The sequence below is a fragment of the Platichthys flesus genome, chromosome 10 (assembly GCF_949316205.1).
Source record: "Platichthys flesus chromosome 10, fPlaFle2.1, whole genome shotgun sequence".
Taxonomy (NCBI): domain Eukaryota; kingdom Metazoa; phylum Chordata; class Actinopteri; order Pleuronectiformes; family Pleuronectidae; genus Platichthys; species Platichthys flesus.
This window is the reverse complement of record NC_084954.1, coordinates 19,145,359-19,161,149: the sequence shown is the minus strand read 5'-3', so window position 1 is coordinate 19,161,149 and position 15,791 is coordinate 19,145,359. Positions and strand designations below refer to the sequence as shown.

Below are 15,791 nucleotides of genomic sequence, written 5' to 3'. Positions count from 1 at the left end.
AAAGTTTATTTATTTAACTTGTGGTGAGTGAGGGTGTTTGTGTTTGTTTCTCTCATGTAGCTTCACACAAGTGTTACAGTAATGTAAGTGGCTACTTCAGCAGCATCCCTGACCTCAATGAGACCTCGTATTCCATTTTTTATTTATTTATTATATGTTTCAATATTGCTCCCTTACCCTACCCTAACGCTCATTGTGAATTCGGTGAATGTTTGCATTCCCACATACAGCCCTCCAGATACTTTCAGGAGAATATCTGGAGTTCAGTGCATGTCTGAAAGCAGCTTTACAGACATCATGGCCCTGGAGTTTGCATATGCAGTATAAGGTTATGTCTCTGAGGTGGCTTGGAAGAACTTGCAGGTAACAGATGCTTTGCATACATAGTCATATCTTCAGCTGCCATGCATGTCCATATTTATTTGGCTGCAGACAAATGAAGTGGCCGTAGCAGAGAATGCTGGCTCAGAGGAAATGACTTGCACACAGGGACCAGCTTCATGACACACCAAAATTATCTGCCAGCCCCGGGGTGGGGTGGATCATTTCCTGTCCCGTCGTGCTCGGAGGGAGATCCTTGTGCGTTTTTTGCGAACGTGCACACACGCTCTGCAACCCCTCTCCAACCTCTCTCCAACCCCGGCGTTTTTTTTTCCCTTAAATAGTAGTTTTGTGTGAGGTCAGTCCTTTAATGGGGAAGTGAAGTTGAGATGATGAAACAGAGGGTGCATCTCGCTGCAGACGGACTGCAGCCAAGCGGAGAATGGTGGAGGGAGCAGGAGGGGAGGCAGATAAGACGGAGGGAGAGTTGCAGAAATAGGCAAAAGTGACAGAAATGTACAAAGGAAACATGAAACAAGTTGTCATCCTATCTGTCACTGCAACAATAGGAGAAAGACACCAGTTTACAGAGCTGGGTCAGACTTGGATCATTGTCTTCTCTGTAACATTTTACCCGATCTATTGTTCAGAAAGCTACTCATTGATGGTTAAGGAATGCACAGCTGGCAGATGTTGATAGATGACTTCCTCACGGTTACAGACTGTAACAATTAGGGCTTTGCATCTGTCTGCCTTTTGCCTATTTAATTGTTTCCCTACATCACCCCAGGTCCATTATAAGACGATTTTAATGCTCCAAATAATCAGCTTGTGTCCAGTTAAGTTAACACACTGCTGCAGTGCTGTGGACCAGATCCCAACCGCTGCACCTGGTGGGGCTGCGTATGACACACATTCTGTCTGTGGAGTGGAGAACTGTTGACATGTTACACATCTTTGACAGACTTGCTCACAAATCATTGCAATACCCGGAGCAAACCATGGTCGTTTTAAAGCAGCAACAGTATAGAAGGTGCCCAAAGGCCAGTGGTGTGGTAAATGCAGTTTCTAACTCGAGCCTCCCCACCTCATATGGAGGTGGGTTCATCTTTCACACCCACTGCCTCATAAAGGTCACACAAACAGTGTGTTCATCATTTGTCAGTAGATGAATATCATCACAGGCAGAATCAAGAAGGCAACTGCAGATGGAAAAATGATTCATCGTGTCTCACTTCACTCTCTCAGGGAAAGAATCTGTCAGTTAAAACCATTTCTTTTCTCTGCATATAGTTGTTTATGCAACCAGTCAGTCAAGCTGGATGAAGGTGTTTGTTTAAATTCAGACTTTGCTGTGTGCGGTGGTGCGGAACAGCTCTGCACAGTGAGATATACAGAAAATAAACTTTTTAGACAGGCAGTCAGTGGTGTTCCACCCTCATGCTGCTCTCCACTGCCTTTAATGGGAAGGTTTAATGTTTGCCAGGTTTGTGTAATTTAGAGTATGGACCCCCTCATCATAATGTTACTCTGAGAGTTTAATACACTGCAACAGAAGAAAAACACATGCAAATAGAGGCAAAAAATATATAATTTATCAATACCACTTATGAGTAGCTGTCCTACTTCAAAAGTCACAAATCATTGAAACAGTCTTTGTCTATTTGATTTTATGTTTGAATATCCTGTGTAGCTTGGCAGCATCAGTCGTTCACACCCTAAACAAATCACGTATACTTTGTCCAGTATTCGATTAGATTAAGCATCGAAAACTTAATTGAAATTGAAAATCATACTTCATCATACGTCACCTCACTTTTTGTGCATGTGCGTGTATGGGAGGAGAAGACAAGAATTGGTTGTGTATTTTTTGCACAGTGTGTTTTAAACGTTTATGATCAACACTCACCTTTCCGCATAAAAAACACAACTTGTCTTAATTACTTAAACTTGCTTCTGTTTACTTGAGTGAAGTGATAAGAGCAGCTGATGAGTCAGTGGGTCTGTAAAATGCTGTGTGACTGCACACAATCTGCTCTGGTTTATGCTGCATCTTATGTTTTTGCAGAGGAGGAAGATACAGTGACGACAGGCTCCCACTGTTGATTCACTTGGTGGTGATGAAACTGGTTGCAACTACTTCCTAATACATTACTGCCTTTGTCATGTGTATTTGTTTGCTGATTTTTCATCAAGTAGATGGTCACTACCATTCATGGTTTTAATGAGAACCCGAAACCTGAGATGATGGTGAGATGGCAGACGAGGATGTTAATGACATGAGGTCATGACTGATGATGTTTTTCGTTCTCTCCATGTAGGACTCCATGAACGCCCTGGTCTTAGACCTGGACTATCCAGCACTACGCAAGAACAAAAACATCGAAACCTTCTTAAACAGATGTAAGTCGTTTTTCTGTGCCACTGAGAATCAGAGAGAGGGGCCGATGATATATAAACCTTTTGTCTTTTATTGATTATTGTAAACATTATTAATGGATTGCCTTCATCTCCGTCTTCAGATGAGAAAGAAATAGGACAAATTCGAGACCTCCAGATGAAGTCTGAAGACTTTGACAGAGTTAAAGTCATCGGGCGAGGGGCGTTTGGTGAAGTCCACCTGGTGAGTATTAATCACCTGTGATGTCAATATTATTCAGGTTTAATATATATATATAAAAAAGGGAAAATAAACCATGGCCCCGTTTCAATGAAAATAATGTCGAACCCTTTACTGGTGTCGCTCGGCCATTGCAATGATAAAAAAAAAAATATATATATTTTTTTTAATGCTCCCACATGTTGTGTCACAATTGCCTTCATCAGGGGGACTAACATGAAGTGAAGAATTAACCAGACATATTTAAGCCTGGAAGATATCAGAAAATTTGATTGTAGCCGATAATCATAATTGACAACGTACATGACTCAAATTACAGGAAAATACAGTGCAAAAAAAACACAATGAAAGATCTTGCCAAAATATGAACAGATGTATGCCCCACAATGTAAAGACATATAATACTAAACAAACAAAAAAATATATAGTATTACCTTCACAAATCCACCAAAAGGTATTTGAAGGTTAATCAATTTCTTCATTAAGACCTGGATATTCCAATATTTTGTTTTTTATTTTCAGCTCCCTCTAATAGTAATATCAATGGGAGTTTTTCTGCCTGGGTTTAAAAAAAAAAACTACATGTAAATTCTTCTAATTTCGATTTTGTGCATATGATGCACTGCCTCTTCATTTAGTCAAATTAATCTAATACTCCTGTCTTCAGCTGCCGATTCTGAGCTCAAAATGTTAATTTAGTGAACAACATTGATTGGATGTGGCATCCTATATTAGGATGAAATATCCTGACAGTAATGGCAGCCACTATCTACTTCCCCCTGTAACCTCAACAAAATGTTTTTCAAAATGTTTGTATGTGAATCCTAATTTATTATTGTTATTATTGCCACAATGCAGGTCAGACATAAATCCTCTCAGAAGGTTTATGCCATGAAGCTGCTGAGCAAGTTTGAGATGATCAAGCGCTCAGACTCCGCCTTTTTTTGGGAGGAGAGGGACATAATGGCGTTCGCCAACAGTCCATGGGTTGTGCAGGTATGATATTTAATAATTCACTACACAGCTTTTCAGGTTGTGACGAATGGGTCTTCTTTTTTTTTTTTACCTATTACTTGATCCTTCAAATGATATACAGGATAATAGTATCTATGCTAAATGTATATCTTGAATGTAAATTTTATTACGTGTTATGTTGCAGTCAGACAGAAATAATGATGAGATGATATTAATAGTCATTATCTTGTTAATGTATACAGACTTGATGTGTCTCTTGTAATGAGAGCTTGTGCTTGCCCTGTACAGTTGTGCTGTGCCTTCCAAGATGAGCACTACCTCTACATGGTGATGGAGTACATGCCAGGGGGGGACCTGGTCAACCTCACCAGCACCTACGACGTGCCAGAGAAATGGGCCAAGTTCTACACAGCGGAGGTGGTGATGGCCCTGGATGCCATTCACTCAATGGGCTTCATCCACCGTGACGTCAAGCCGGACAACATGCTGCTAGATGGACACGGACACCTCAAGCTGGCCGACTTTGGGACGTGCATGAAGATGGACGCTGTGAGTTAGAGCAGCATGTCTTTCTTCTAAAAATAAGTTGATTTCTACTGCTGGCTTTTTCATGGCTGAAACAGAACATTTTCCCCACTGAAGAGTCACAATAACATCATCATATGGGGGCGTTTACAGACAGATTTGAATACTTAGCACTTCTGTTACTAGATTTGCAAACTTTTTAGACCTGTTTAATTACTTTTTCAGAAACTTAACTGTGATCGAGAAGCAGGTAGCAGGTTGCTACCTAATCTGAGACTGTGCTGTATCCTAGTGACGAAATAAGAAACATGTTCTGTTGCTTAGAATTCTCTCACCTTATACAAGTAGATCAAGCTCAAATGTTCCACTTCTGTCGAAATTTCATCCTTGTGTCCTACAGTCGTCTCACTTGAACTACTTGCTACACTGCCGCCTATGATTTCTGTTGGTATTGCTCTGTTTTGTCTGTTTCAGCCGTGTCCAGAATGCTCCTACCATTATATATTCTATATACATATCTCAAGTTGAGCATAAATGAGCCTTTAATAGGTTGTTTCCTACTTTTTACTGTTACAATTGCATGATTTTCATTTACAGATACAAATGTAAATGAGATCAGTTTTATCTGAAATTCTGTTGACTGAGTAGGAGAGAAGCAAACAGATAAAGTGCTGAAACCTGACTCACATTAGGACGCGAATGCGATGTAATGACATAGCTGGTATCCTAATCAGCATTTTACGCCATCTAGTGACATTTAGCGAGTTTTGGATCATGATTTAGCTTCTTTCCAGCCTGATGTGCGACTATAATATAGGGCTGCTCGATTAATTTAAATTTAAACGTGATTTTGATTATTGGGTCAAACGATCTCCAAACTACTATAATCGAGTTGAAACGATTTTTTTAGCCTTTTTTTTTTTCGAAAGAGACACGCATGCTCAATCCTGCTTGACTGTTCAGACCGATCGGACTGGACTCGCATTTCACCACGCCGGTCAACCGGTCAGAGAGTGTTAGGGTTGCCATCATTAAGGGTTTGAATAACCGGGCACCGATATCCTGGTTTCACTGAGGAATAAGACACGCAGCCGCCATCTGTGTTTTCCTGAACAGGAAGTGATTCACTTTATTGCGCACGCTCCAGTCATTTCAAGAATAAAGCATAGACTTCAGAATAAGGGCACATATTAATAATTGTTTGAATAATCGTGATTTCGATATTGTCCAAAAATAATCGTGATTAGGATTTTTTCCAGCCCTACTATCATATCCCATTGGGAGCTACTGATTTATAGTGTTCTTGGCTTTACTCTACAGACCGGCATGGTGCACTGTGACACGGCAGTCGGGACTCCAGACTACATCTCTCCTGAGGTGCTCAAGTCCCAGGGTGGAGATGGTTATTATGGGAGAGAATGTGACTGGTGGTCTGTCGGGGTCTTCATCTTCGAGATGCTGGTTGGTCAGTAAACACCTCATGAAGTCATATTGACTGGACCTAACCAGAATGCAGAAATAGTTTTTTTATTGAGTAGTTTCTACTGCTAACTTTCAGCAACTGCTTTTAGGTGACACACCATTCTACGCTGACTCGCTGGTGGGAACGTACAGTAAGATCATGGACCATAAGAACTCTTTAAACTTCCCTGATGATGTGGACATCTCCAAAGATGCCAAGAACATCATCTGCGCCTTCTTGACTGACAGGTATGAAGAGTTACAGGGTCAGCGCACTTTAATGTTTACTGCGGGCCTGGTTTGTGATGTTTGAGTTTTTATTTGGTCACTTTCAGAAAAGACCGTTGTTCATGTTTTCCTGACACCAGAACAAAAAGACGTGTTACTCACTGCTCAACAACTCATTTACTGTCTTTGTCTTGAGGGAGGTGCGATTGGGCAGGAACGGCGTGGAGGAAATCAAGCGACACCCTTTCTTTAAGAACGACCAGTGGACCTTTGACACCATCAGAGACAGTATGAATATACAATTCCCCCCTGCCCTTAAAATTTGCCTTTTGCATGACTCGGATACAAACTCCACTTGAACAGAAGCTGCATAAGAAAAAAATAAGAATTTATTAGTCCTCTCAGAGTTTTATTACAAAGCACTTCCCTTTTCCAGTATTTTCCCCCTTACCCTCTTTCTTTCTCTGTCTGTCTCTCTCCAGCGGTTGCTCCTGTGGTCCCAGAGCTGAGCAGCGACATAGACACCAGCAACTTTGATGAGATTGAAGATGACAAAGGCGATGTAGAAACTTTTCCCACACCTAAAGCCTTTGTTGGAAATCAGTTACCCTTTGTTGGCTTTACCTACTTCAAAGAAGATCAGTGAGTCATCAGTTTTTCTAGCCGTCCCCAGTCATCTTTGGCACCGCAGCACTTCCACATACATCAAAAGATAGATTATAGATTTTTTATACTCAGCTGTGGTCCTGACTTTGTGTTGATTTTGTTCATTTCCTTCTTCAGATTACTAAATGCCCCCAACAATTCCTCAGTGGCCCACGAGACTTCGAAAGGAGAGGTAGGTACTTTCACTTCCAAAGCAGCTGCAGCGGTAATACAGGCCGGCCAAAGCTTCTTAGGAAATAAGGCAGGCATCAGTTTACTACGTCGCACTGAGAGGCATTAAGGATTATGAGGGAAATGACTCGGAAGAGGATTTCTTTCCATGATCCCATGATTTATTAGTACTTTTGTAGTATTTCTTCTGTTCTTAGCTGCATTCAAAGACTTGAGCAGTAGTCAGTGTAAGTGGTTGAGCTAAAAGCTAATCTGGGGAACTTGTTTTACGGCCCAGTCACCTTCGACCATGCAGTAGTATCCTGTCAGTGTTTCCTCCCTCCCACTTCCCAACTGGCCCGCACTCACTTTACTCCTTCATAATAAACACTAATCAGAAGTTATCCGGACCTTTCCAATGTTGTGTTTGCTTGATTCGCTCTAGTATATATGAGGTGTTTTCGGTAAACTCACAAAAAGAAGTCCAACATTTTGTGGACTTGCAGTTCACCTGCCACACACAACAAGGGAGGCACAGCCAGAATATGAGGGATAAAGTGGACCAAAACAAAACGGATTAAGGATCCGACACCATCAATTAGTAACTGAATAAATGTGATTGTCAGTTTGAAAATGTGTTTTGTCTGCTTTTAATTAATTGATTTTTCTTTCTTTTTAGTCGGTAGCATTGCAGAAGAAACTTCGCCACCTCGAGGTTCAGCTGAATAACGAGAAGCAGGTCAAAGACGAACTGGAGCACAAATTCAGGTGCGGTGGCTGCAGCACTAACAACACAGTTAGAGCACAGTGTCTCTATAGTCAAGTGCCTTATAAATGTCCTGTTTACTTCCTGCAGAGTTGCCACCAGTCGTCTGGACAAAATCTCTAAAGAACATGAGGACGAGGTAAATTAATGATGAAAGAAAATCTTAAGAGCCGACTCCTGCCACTTGAATATTTCTGGCTTTGTTCTCTTAATATAACCTTGTGCAACAACCCAGATTCTACAGTTGGATCATATATAGTTTACATCTTCTTCATCCTTTCTATGGCCTTTCCAAAAAACTGTCTTTAAGTCGGAATGATGATGTCTAATTATCCACACTTTAACATGTTTGGGTTAAATACCAATGTGTCATATCCTGTGAGGATCAGTCGGAGCGTTTGCAGAATTCTAATGGCCACATTAAAATGTCTGTCTGGTTTGGGATTAGTGTTAAACCCCAGTTGGATTCTCAGGAACAGTTGCTCATAAAGTTGTGAAATCACAGCACCGTGAAACCAGCCCTTACAGGACACGTTGAACAGGGTTTCTTGAACGATTTTAGGTGAGCGCGAGAAAGAACCTGGAGTCGAGTCTGAGGCAGCTGGAGAGAGAAAAGGCCCTGCTGCAGCACAAGAGCCTGGAGAGTCACCGAAAGGCCGAGAGCGAGGCGGACAGGAAGCGCTGCCTGGAGAATGAAGGTGAGACAACCAGATAATGAAACAAGATAATTTATCAATCCAATGGTATTTAGTTTTTAATTAACTTTCGTTTTTTTAGCTCCTAATATGAGACCTTACACTCTATTTGTTAGGGTTAATAATCATATTATTTGTATTGGTTAAAGTCTGACAAGATGCCATACACTAATGTGTGTAATACTAATAATGTGACGTAGCGATTTAGTTATCGTAAAATTAAATTAATTTTGGAAGCAGAGCTAATGCTTTCTACAATGAATGTGTTGACAGGTTTTGGTTTAAACAGGAAACTGTACAAAGTTGACCACTTATGTGAATTTCATACACTAATTGTATCTTTTGGTAATAGAAATTACATTATACTATATAAAATACTTTTATGACTGAGATACTGTGGATAACACTGCCATCACCTGGTCAGAAGGACTTAGGGAAACACTGGAACCAGAGGAAAGTGGTTTAAGGGGAAACTCTGTTTTGTCCATCAGTTTACTTTCCTTTGCTGATATTCTGCAGTGATGATTTATCACATTTTTATTTGACTCTTGTCCCGTTCCATGATACTCAGACGCTTAAAGAACCTGTGTGAATTAGTCGCATTTAGCAGTGAGGTTGCTGATGGATCCCACTTAAACTTACAAACCAGTCCAATAATGAAGGATTGATACTAGTTATAATTGCTTATATGAGAATTGACTTTGCTACAATTGATCATCCATGCTCTTTTCAAGTGTTGGTGATTAGGTATGCACATTTTAAACTTCTCAACTGAAGTCTCTGTTGTACATATGAAATAAGTAACGCTGTGCATGCTTGAGCTTTACCTAGAGACTTAATGAAAGCAGGGTTCATGTGTTGGTCTGTGTTCTTCTGTGTCACAAAGTCAACAGCCTACGAGATCAGCTGGACGACATGAAGAGAAGAAACCAGAATTCACACATTTCCAATGAGAAGAACATTCACCTACAGAAACAGGTCAGTGCTGCTCAGTGTTGGGGACTCGACAGGGAAGTTAAATGTCAAGAAATCTGTTCTTTTGTATCTATTTAATATAATGGTAAAATAAACGTTAACGTTTTTTCTTGACAAATATTTCAATTTAAAGGTTACTATATAAAGGAAGAAGAGATTATACGTTGTTTTACTGCTACAAAATGGAGATAGTATGGAATAAAGCCTTGATATAAACAGATATCAAAGGTAAAGAAGAAATGCATCTGAACAGGGATGCATCTGAACCAAGAATGTGTTTTATACATCCCAAATTAAAGTATTATATCTGAAAGTATGTGTAAGTGTCACAACATACCATAAATGTTAACAGAGACAACAACAAAAAAAAGAGGATTAACTCAATGAAACACTTCTAACATTTTTCTTTCATTCTTCTTCTGTCAGCTGGAAGAGGCCAACACGCTGCTGCGGGCCGAGTCCGAGGCGGCGATGAGGCTCCGTAAAGCCCAGACGGAGAACAGCAAGCAGCTGCAGCAGCTGGAGGCCAACGTACGCGAGCTGCAGGACAAAGGCTGCGTGCTGGAGCGCAGCAAGCTGAGTCTGGAGAAGGAATGCATCAGCCTGCAGGCGGCTCTGGAGACGGAAAGGAGGGAGCACAGCCAGGGCTCAGAGACCATCAGTGACCTCATGGGTGGGTTAAACACACAGTTTCTAGCTAATATAAGACATGCGCTGAGCATTTTCCAGATATTTTCTAGAGGGGCTGTATGTGAGAATGCAAATGTCTGAGTCAATTGCTACTGACATTTTCCAGAAAAGGTTTCCCTGCCAGCCAGTAAAATGCTAGAATAAAGCAGGAAAATGACCATTAAACACACCGGACAAATATAATACCTATATTTTAGGAGGAGAAAGATGTGTCATACGCGTAGAAACAATTGACAAACAACAATATTCAAAAGCTTTTGGTGATAAGAACAGACGCTGGTGATGATGTAGTGGAAACAAAAGCTTGATCACCACAGTGGAATTTATACCTTATATCCTGCTTCATGCAGGTTTTACCCTCTCTGAACATTTCCCTGTTGTTGTCCGTCCCTAGCAGTCTCCTGCTGCATTTTTCATTATGATAAAGGCAAACTCAAACAAAATTAACAATTACAAAAAAAGTATTTTTCTGTTAATTGCTTATATGATAGCATAGGATATTCAAAGAATGAATATATTATTTTCTATTCCCTTATTTTGACCAGAGTGTTACACATTTGTGCTTCCCAAGCACCTAAAACAATAAACAACAGTAGAACCATCTAAATCTAATATAAGAATGTGAATGATCAGAACAACGTGGTAATAAATATTTGGAATAAGCTTATGATTGCAGCTTTGCAGGCTGAAAATTGCACAGCAGCCTCAGCACCTCAGTGTATTAAATACTATTTTGAGGTATTGCTGATTTGGTTACTTGTATTTTTATGAGATGGAAATTCTATTACACGCCTCGCGCAGAAATCTCTGCCACTTTCATTTTCAAGTCATTTTCCTTCTGCCTGCCTTGAAGCTTATGTGGCAAATTTATGAGGGCAACTGGGTGAGAAAAAGCAACGTGCCACACAAACACTGAGGGAACCAAAGAGACTTTCCAGGCCTTAAGTAAGAGTTTGCACTGCAGAGCAGCTGTCATCAGAATCCATTCAGCAAACAAACACATTCACTACCTTTGTGTCTGTGTGTGTGCACGCGTCTGGAGATTGATTTTAGTGTCTTGGTTAAAGTCTTTATAAGGGTTTGTCTGGAGGTTCTGCACAGAGCCACAGACAATTAGTCCAGATTTAACGAGAACAAATACATCTAATATTTACAGATACAAGATTTGAGCCACTCTCCAAAGCTGTCGAGTGACATAATGACCAGTGGCTCTATTGCATTGGGACAATGTGAGACAGTAGCAGGCTGTGGTTGTCCCAGTCAGCTCCCAGGATGCATTTGTGTAATCGTTTCAGTGAGTTTGTTTACGTCGGGGCTAATAATTCAACCATAATCTGATTACAGCAGCTCTCAGGCCATTTAAACTGTCATATGAAAGCTTTTATCAGATTGTGTGAATTAAAGTGAGGTCAAACCGAGCTCAGTTATCACACCCAGGTCTGTGTTTGTTGGAGCGTGAAACTGCGGCAGTCAGCTTTCGTTTAGCTCTGTCTGCTGCTGTAATATAATCCGCCACGAACAGCTCTGTACAATGAACCAGGATTTTGGAGAAGAAAACATTTCATTTTAACAACATAAACATTCAGAATCAAAATGTTGCTTTAAGCTGATTTGTTTGCATAATTAGGGTATTGTGTTTGTATATAAACAAATAATAAAGACAGCTGTCTGGGGATTTGATTGGGTGAAAACTTGTTTTGCAAGCCATTTTGTTAGTTTAGTTTAATAGACCCGTGTTAGATGTATTTTCTTTTTTTGGAAATGTGTTTCTGAGGATTATTCTCTTGGACTCATTTTTCAGGACGAATCTCTGGTCTGGAGGATGAGGCTCGTCAGCAGAGACAGAATCTGTCCAAATCTGAGTCTGAGAAGAGGCAACTTCAGGAGAAACTCACTGATCTGGAGAAGGTAAATAAAACAATCTGAGTGGAAATGACACAATTCACCACATTCTTTCTTTATTGATTTGTGAATTTATTAGTCTTTATTGTTTAGCATTTTAAGGAAGGCCTAATCTATGTGAAGTCTCCTTTACCCCAGGCATTAAAAATAATATATAGTATATGTTGTTTTTGTTATTTTCCCATCATCTTATTTTTGAAATTATCGAGATAAACTGCTAAGATAACACAAGCGCTATATTACATTAAATTACATTCCGATTGTTTTTTATTCACTAAACCTTTTAAGTTATTTAGCATCAATGAAAAACTCTTTTATTGAAGCATTCTGGCCAGTCTGGTTTGTCCTTAAAATTTGTTTTACTACAAAGTTCACTACAGACTTTTATCTACTCAATGATTCAATGATTGAAAAGTCATTCTTTAGATATTATATAAAGAGTGGCGACATAATTGCTATATAACTTGCAAAATAATCGTTGCCCTACTTTTTATTCTATTGTTACTTTAGGAAACGCACATTAATAATAATATGCTTTATTTGCAATGCACCTTTCAAAAAACATGTTAACAAAGTGCTCCACAGACTAAAAATACATGCAGTGCAATTAAAAGTTAAACAGATTAATTTAAGACTAAGGGAAAAATAAAGCAACAAACAGATGTTCCGCAGCTACTGGTAGTTTCTTTCGCTGAACAATTCAAGCTGCCCTTTTATTGCATTAAAACATAGTACACTAACATTATAGATAAGATCAGGCCATTAAAATATTACACTATACTATAATAATAAAATGTGTTAACAACATGTTGTCAGAAATTCCCGAGCTTCAGAACGCCTACGTGTGTGTTAGTGTTTTTGCGATGCCCAGATGAATTGCTTCTGGAGTGTCATTGAGTTCATCACATCATGTCTCTCCTTGTTATGTCTCTGTCCAGGAGAAGAGCAACCAAGAGATTGATTTGACCTACAAGCTGAAGGTGCTGCAGCAGGAGCTGGAGCAGGAGGGGACGTCTCATAAGGCCACCAGGGCAATGCTGGCCGACAAGAGCAAGATCAAAGTTACCATCGAAGGAGCCAAGTCAGAGTCCATGAAGGGTGAGGGCGCCGACCTTTTGTTTCCTGGATGATGTGCTCTTCTTTACTTCAACAGTGTGTTGATGGTAACAGGCAATACATCTTGTGAAGGAGACCGATTTAGAAATGAATCAAACTTCCTGAAATGATCCCTGACTTTGTGCAGAAAGGGAACGTTTGAAATACTCAGCTCTTAATTCTGTAATTTGATATAATTAAGTATTGGTATGAGGTTAGTCATCCACTGGGCATTTGGTTATTGAAATTTTGATATTAATATATATTTAACTAGGCACTCAGTAGAGTGCATACCTCCAACAAGGCCCAATGGTCTCCTTAAATTCAGTCAAGCTGCACCAAATTTCAAACACTCAGAAATATCAGTTCCCTAATAGTGCCGATTTTTTTTTTTGAAGATCCATGAATCATTTTCCCGGGAATTTTTTTAATAGTGTGAATAGTTGTCAAATACTTGTCTGTGTTCTTAGTATGACTATATTGTTGGCATATACATATAATGAACCTTTTACTTGGCAATGCAAAATCCCATCAGTACAAGAAAATACATTTATGATCAATAAACATTAAGAAATGTTGCAAATGCAACATCTTGCAATGTTACAAATAATTTATTTCAGTTGTTTTTGGGATGGTTTGTTTACAAATAAAAACACTGACAGGTATATATATTTATATATTATCTATTGCTGGTCTTAAAGGCTGCATTAAATTATTTTCCCAGCATGTCTGCATTCCTGCTGTCCATTAGCCAGTGTGTAAAAATCTTAAATTAAACTCATTGTCTTCCTCACATCCTCATCATCTCCTCTTGTCTTTAACCCTGATGCAGAGATGGAGCAGAAGCTGGCGGAGGAGCGATCAGCCAAACTGCGTCTGGAGAACAGAATCCTGGAGCTGGAGAAACACAGCAGCATGATGGACTGTGACTATAAACAGGCTTTACAGAAACTAGATGAGCTACGAAGACATAAGGACCGCCTCACTGAGGAGGTGAGTGTTTATATTCTGTGCTACAGACCACAGAAGTGCATATTAAATGCCACCAAAAGAAAACAAATCTGACACCTTATGTAACAGCTTGACAATTCTGAGGTGGAGAGAAATAACTGTCATTCATATGTAGGTTAAAATGTAATTTTATACAAAAAAAAAACCATTCAGTATTCTTAACAAAACAATTCCTTCAGGTAAAGAATTTGACCCTGAAGATCGAGCAGGAGATCCAGAAGAGAACCCTGACTCAGAACGACTTGAAGTCTCAGAACCAGCAGCTCAATGCTTTGAAAACCTCAGAGAAACAGCTCAAACAGGAAACCAACCACCTGCTGGACATTAAACGCAGCTTGGAGAAACAGAACCAGGAGCTGCGCAAGTCAGTTAACATTCTACTTTTCTCTTTGTTCGCACTTCTCTCTATTCAAGCCATCATAGTCACATGCTGTGATCATCATGCTGCCTGAGCGAGGATGGTGAATAATGGTTTTGGTTTTGGTTTACAGAGAACGACAGGACACAGACGGGCAAATGAAGGAGTTGCAGGACCAGTTAGAAGCCGAACAGTATTTTTCTGTGAGTCTTCATTCTACTCTGTAATTACCAATGTCAAATGAAAGAGAGCGTCCCATCATGGTTCTGCATCTAACGTTATGTGTGTGTGTGTGTGTGTGTGTGATCTCTAAAGAGCCATCAGAATGATGCTCCTTTTATGTCAGTAGCTTATGCACGTTTTCATGTGGATTGAACCAGAGTTCCATTTGTCAATTTTTTTCGGATTTAAGCCACGTTTCAGCTGAAAATGCTCAAATTTTTATCTGAGACTAAAAACTGGAATACGCTGCATCAGGCATCTTCAGCGTTGAAAGACCCACCCCAAAGTTTCCTCTACTTTCAAGTACCACCTCCTGATCAGAGGGTAAAATAATTCCCTAGAACTTAATTTAGGCTAAGTCCACACTAATACGTTTTAAATGCATCAACTCTTCTACGGATATGCCTTGTTTCCTCTAAAGTCTCAGAGCCTTGTTTGGAAAAGCTGCTGGCCCTATTTTGATTTCAAAACTGCATGCTGAGATGTGTGGAAACAATGCCGTAGACTCTCGAAACCGCTTGTTGATTGGGTCTTTTCACCTGTGACGTAGCCTTTGCTAATTCATCAGGCTCCTATAACTTCTGGCTACCAGTGTACAGTAGAAAATGGATAATCCATCACGAGCGTTGCTGTCCCTGTTGTCATTTTTTTCAAATTAAAATATTGTCGTAAGGATGAAGGTTGCATTGTTTCCCTTTTCCTTCCAATTTTTTAGTATATCAATTTACCTTTACGCACTGTATTTATTCATTAAGATTCCGGAACAACATAAATGCATCTAAGAAATTTTCCTTCTCTTGCTGTGGTGAATGTCAGGGGTAGACTGCCAGTACATACATCTGTGTAATAATATGTTACTGTAATATCTGAGTGTGAGGTGTATTTGTGTTTCCTGTGTTTTTCAGACATTGTATAAGACCCAGGTGCGTGAACTGAAGGAAGATTGTGAAGAGAGGAACAAACTCCACAAAGATGTCCAGCAGTCTGTGCAGGAGTTCCAAGAGGAGAGGTGCTTTAACTATCTGTTAAATCGATTTTAAACAAATAAGACAATCCAATTTACTTGACTCGTTAATTAACAACTGTGAATGAGAAGTTTATGTTCTCTGTAAGTTATTAGTAATTGTCCAG

The 15,791-nt window shown here is 39.8% G+C and overlaps 1 protein-coding gene across 5 annotated transcripts in view; it reads left to right on the top strand.

The window, feature by feature from the left end:
- Positions 1-15,791, top strand: part of rock2a (rho-associated, coiled-coil containing protein kinase 2a) — a 35,353-nt gene that overhangs the window by 11,296 nt on the left and 8,266 nt on the right. For all 5 annotated transcript variants that reach the window (XM_062396654.1, XM_062396653.1, XM_062396651.1 and 2 more), the window contains exons 2-21: positions 2,643-2,724; positions 2,844-2,944; positions 3,800-3,937; positions 4,205-4,465; positions 5,762-5,906; positions 6,013-6,151; positions 6,327-6,418; positions 6,613-6,772; positions 6,914-6,968; positions 7,626-7,714; positions 7,803-7,851; positions 8,275-8,410; positions 9,294-9,385; positions 9,809-10,055; positions 11,874-11,980; positions 12,913-13,072; positions 13,902-14,062; positions 14,260-14,444; positions 14,572-14,641; positions 15,566-15,669. In XM_062396654.1, the coding sequence (XP_062252638.1) occupies positions 2,643-2,724; positions 2,844-2,944; positions 3,800-3,937; positions 4,205-4,465; positions 5,762-5,906; positions 6,013-6,151; positions 6,327-6,418; positions 6,613-6,772; positions 6,914-6,968; positions 7,626-7,714; positions 7,803-7,851; positions 8,275-8,410; positions 9,294-9,385; positions 9,809-10,055; positions 11,874-11,980; positions 12,913-13,072; positions 13,902-14,062; positions 14,260-14,444; positions 14,572-14,641; positions 15,566-15,669 (2,573 nt within the window). The remainder of the gene's footprint in view (positions 1-2,642; positions 2,725-2,843; positions 2,945-3,799; positions 3,938-4,204; positions 4,466-5,761; positions 5,907-6,012; positions 6,152-6,326; positions 6,419-6,612; positions 6,773-6,913; positions 6,969-7,625; positions 7,715-7,802; positions 7,852-8,274; positions 8,411-9,293; positions 9,386-9,808; positions 10,056-11,873; positions 11,981-12,912; positions 13,073-13,901; positions 14,063-14,259; positions 14,445-14,571; positions 14,642-15,565; positions 15,670-15,791) is intronic.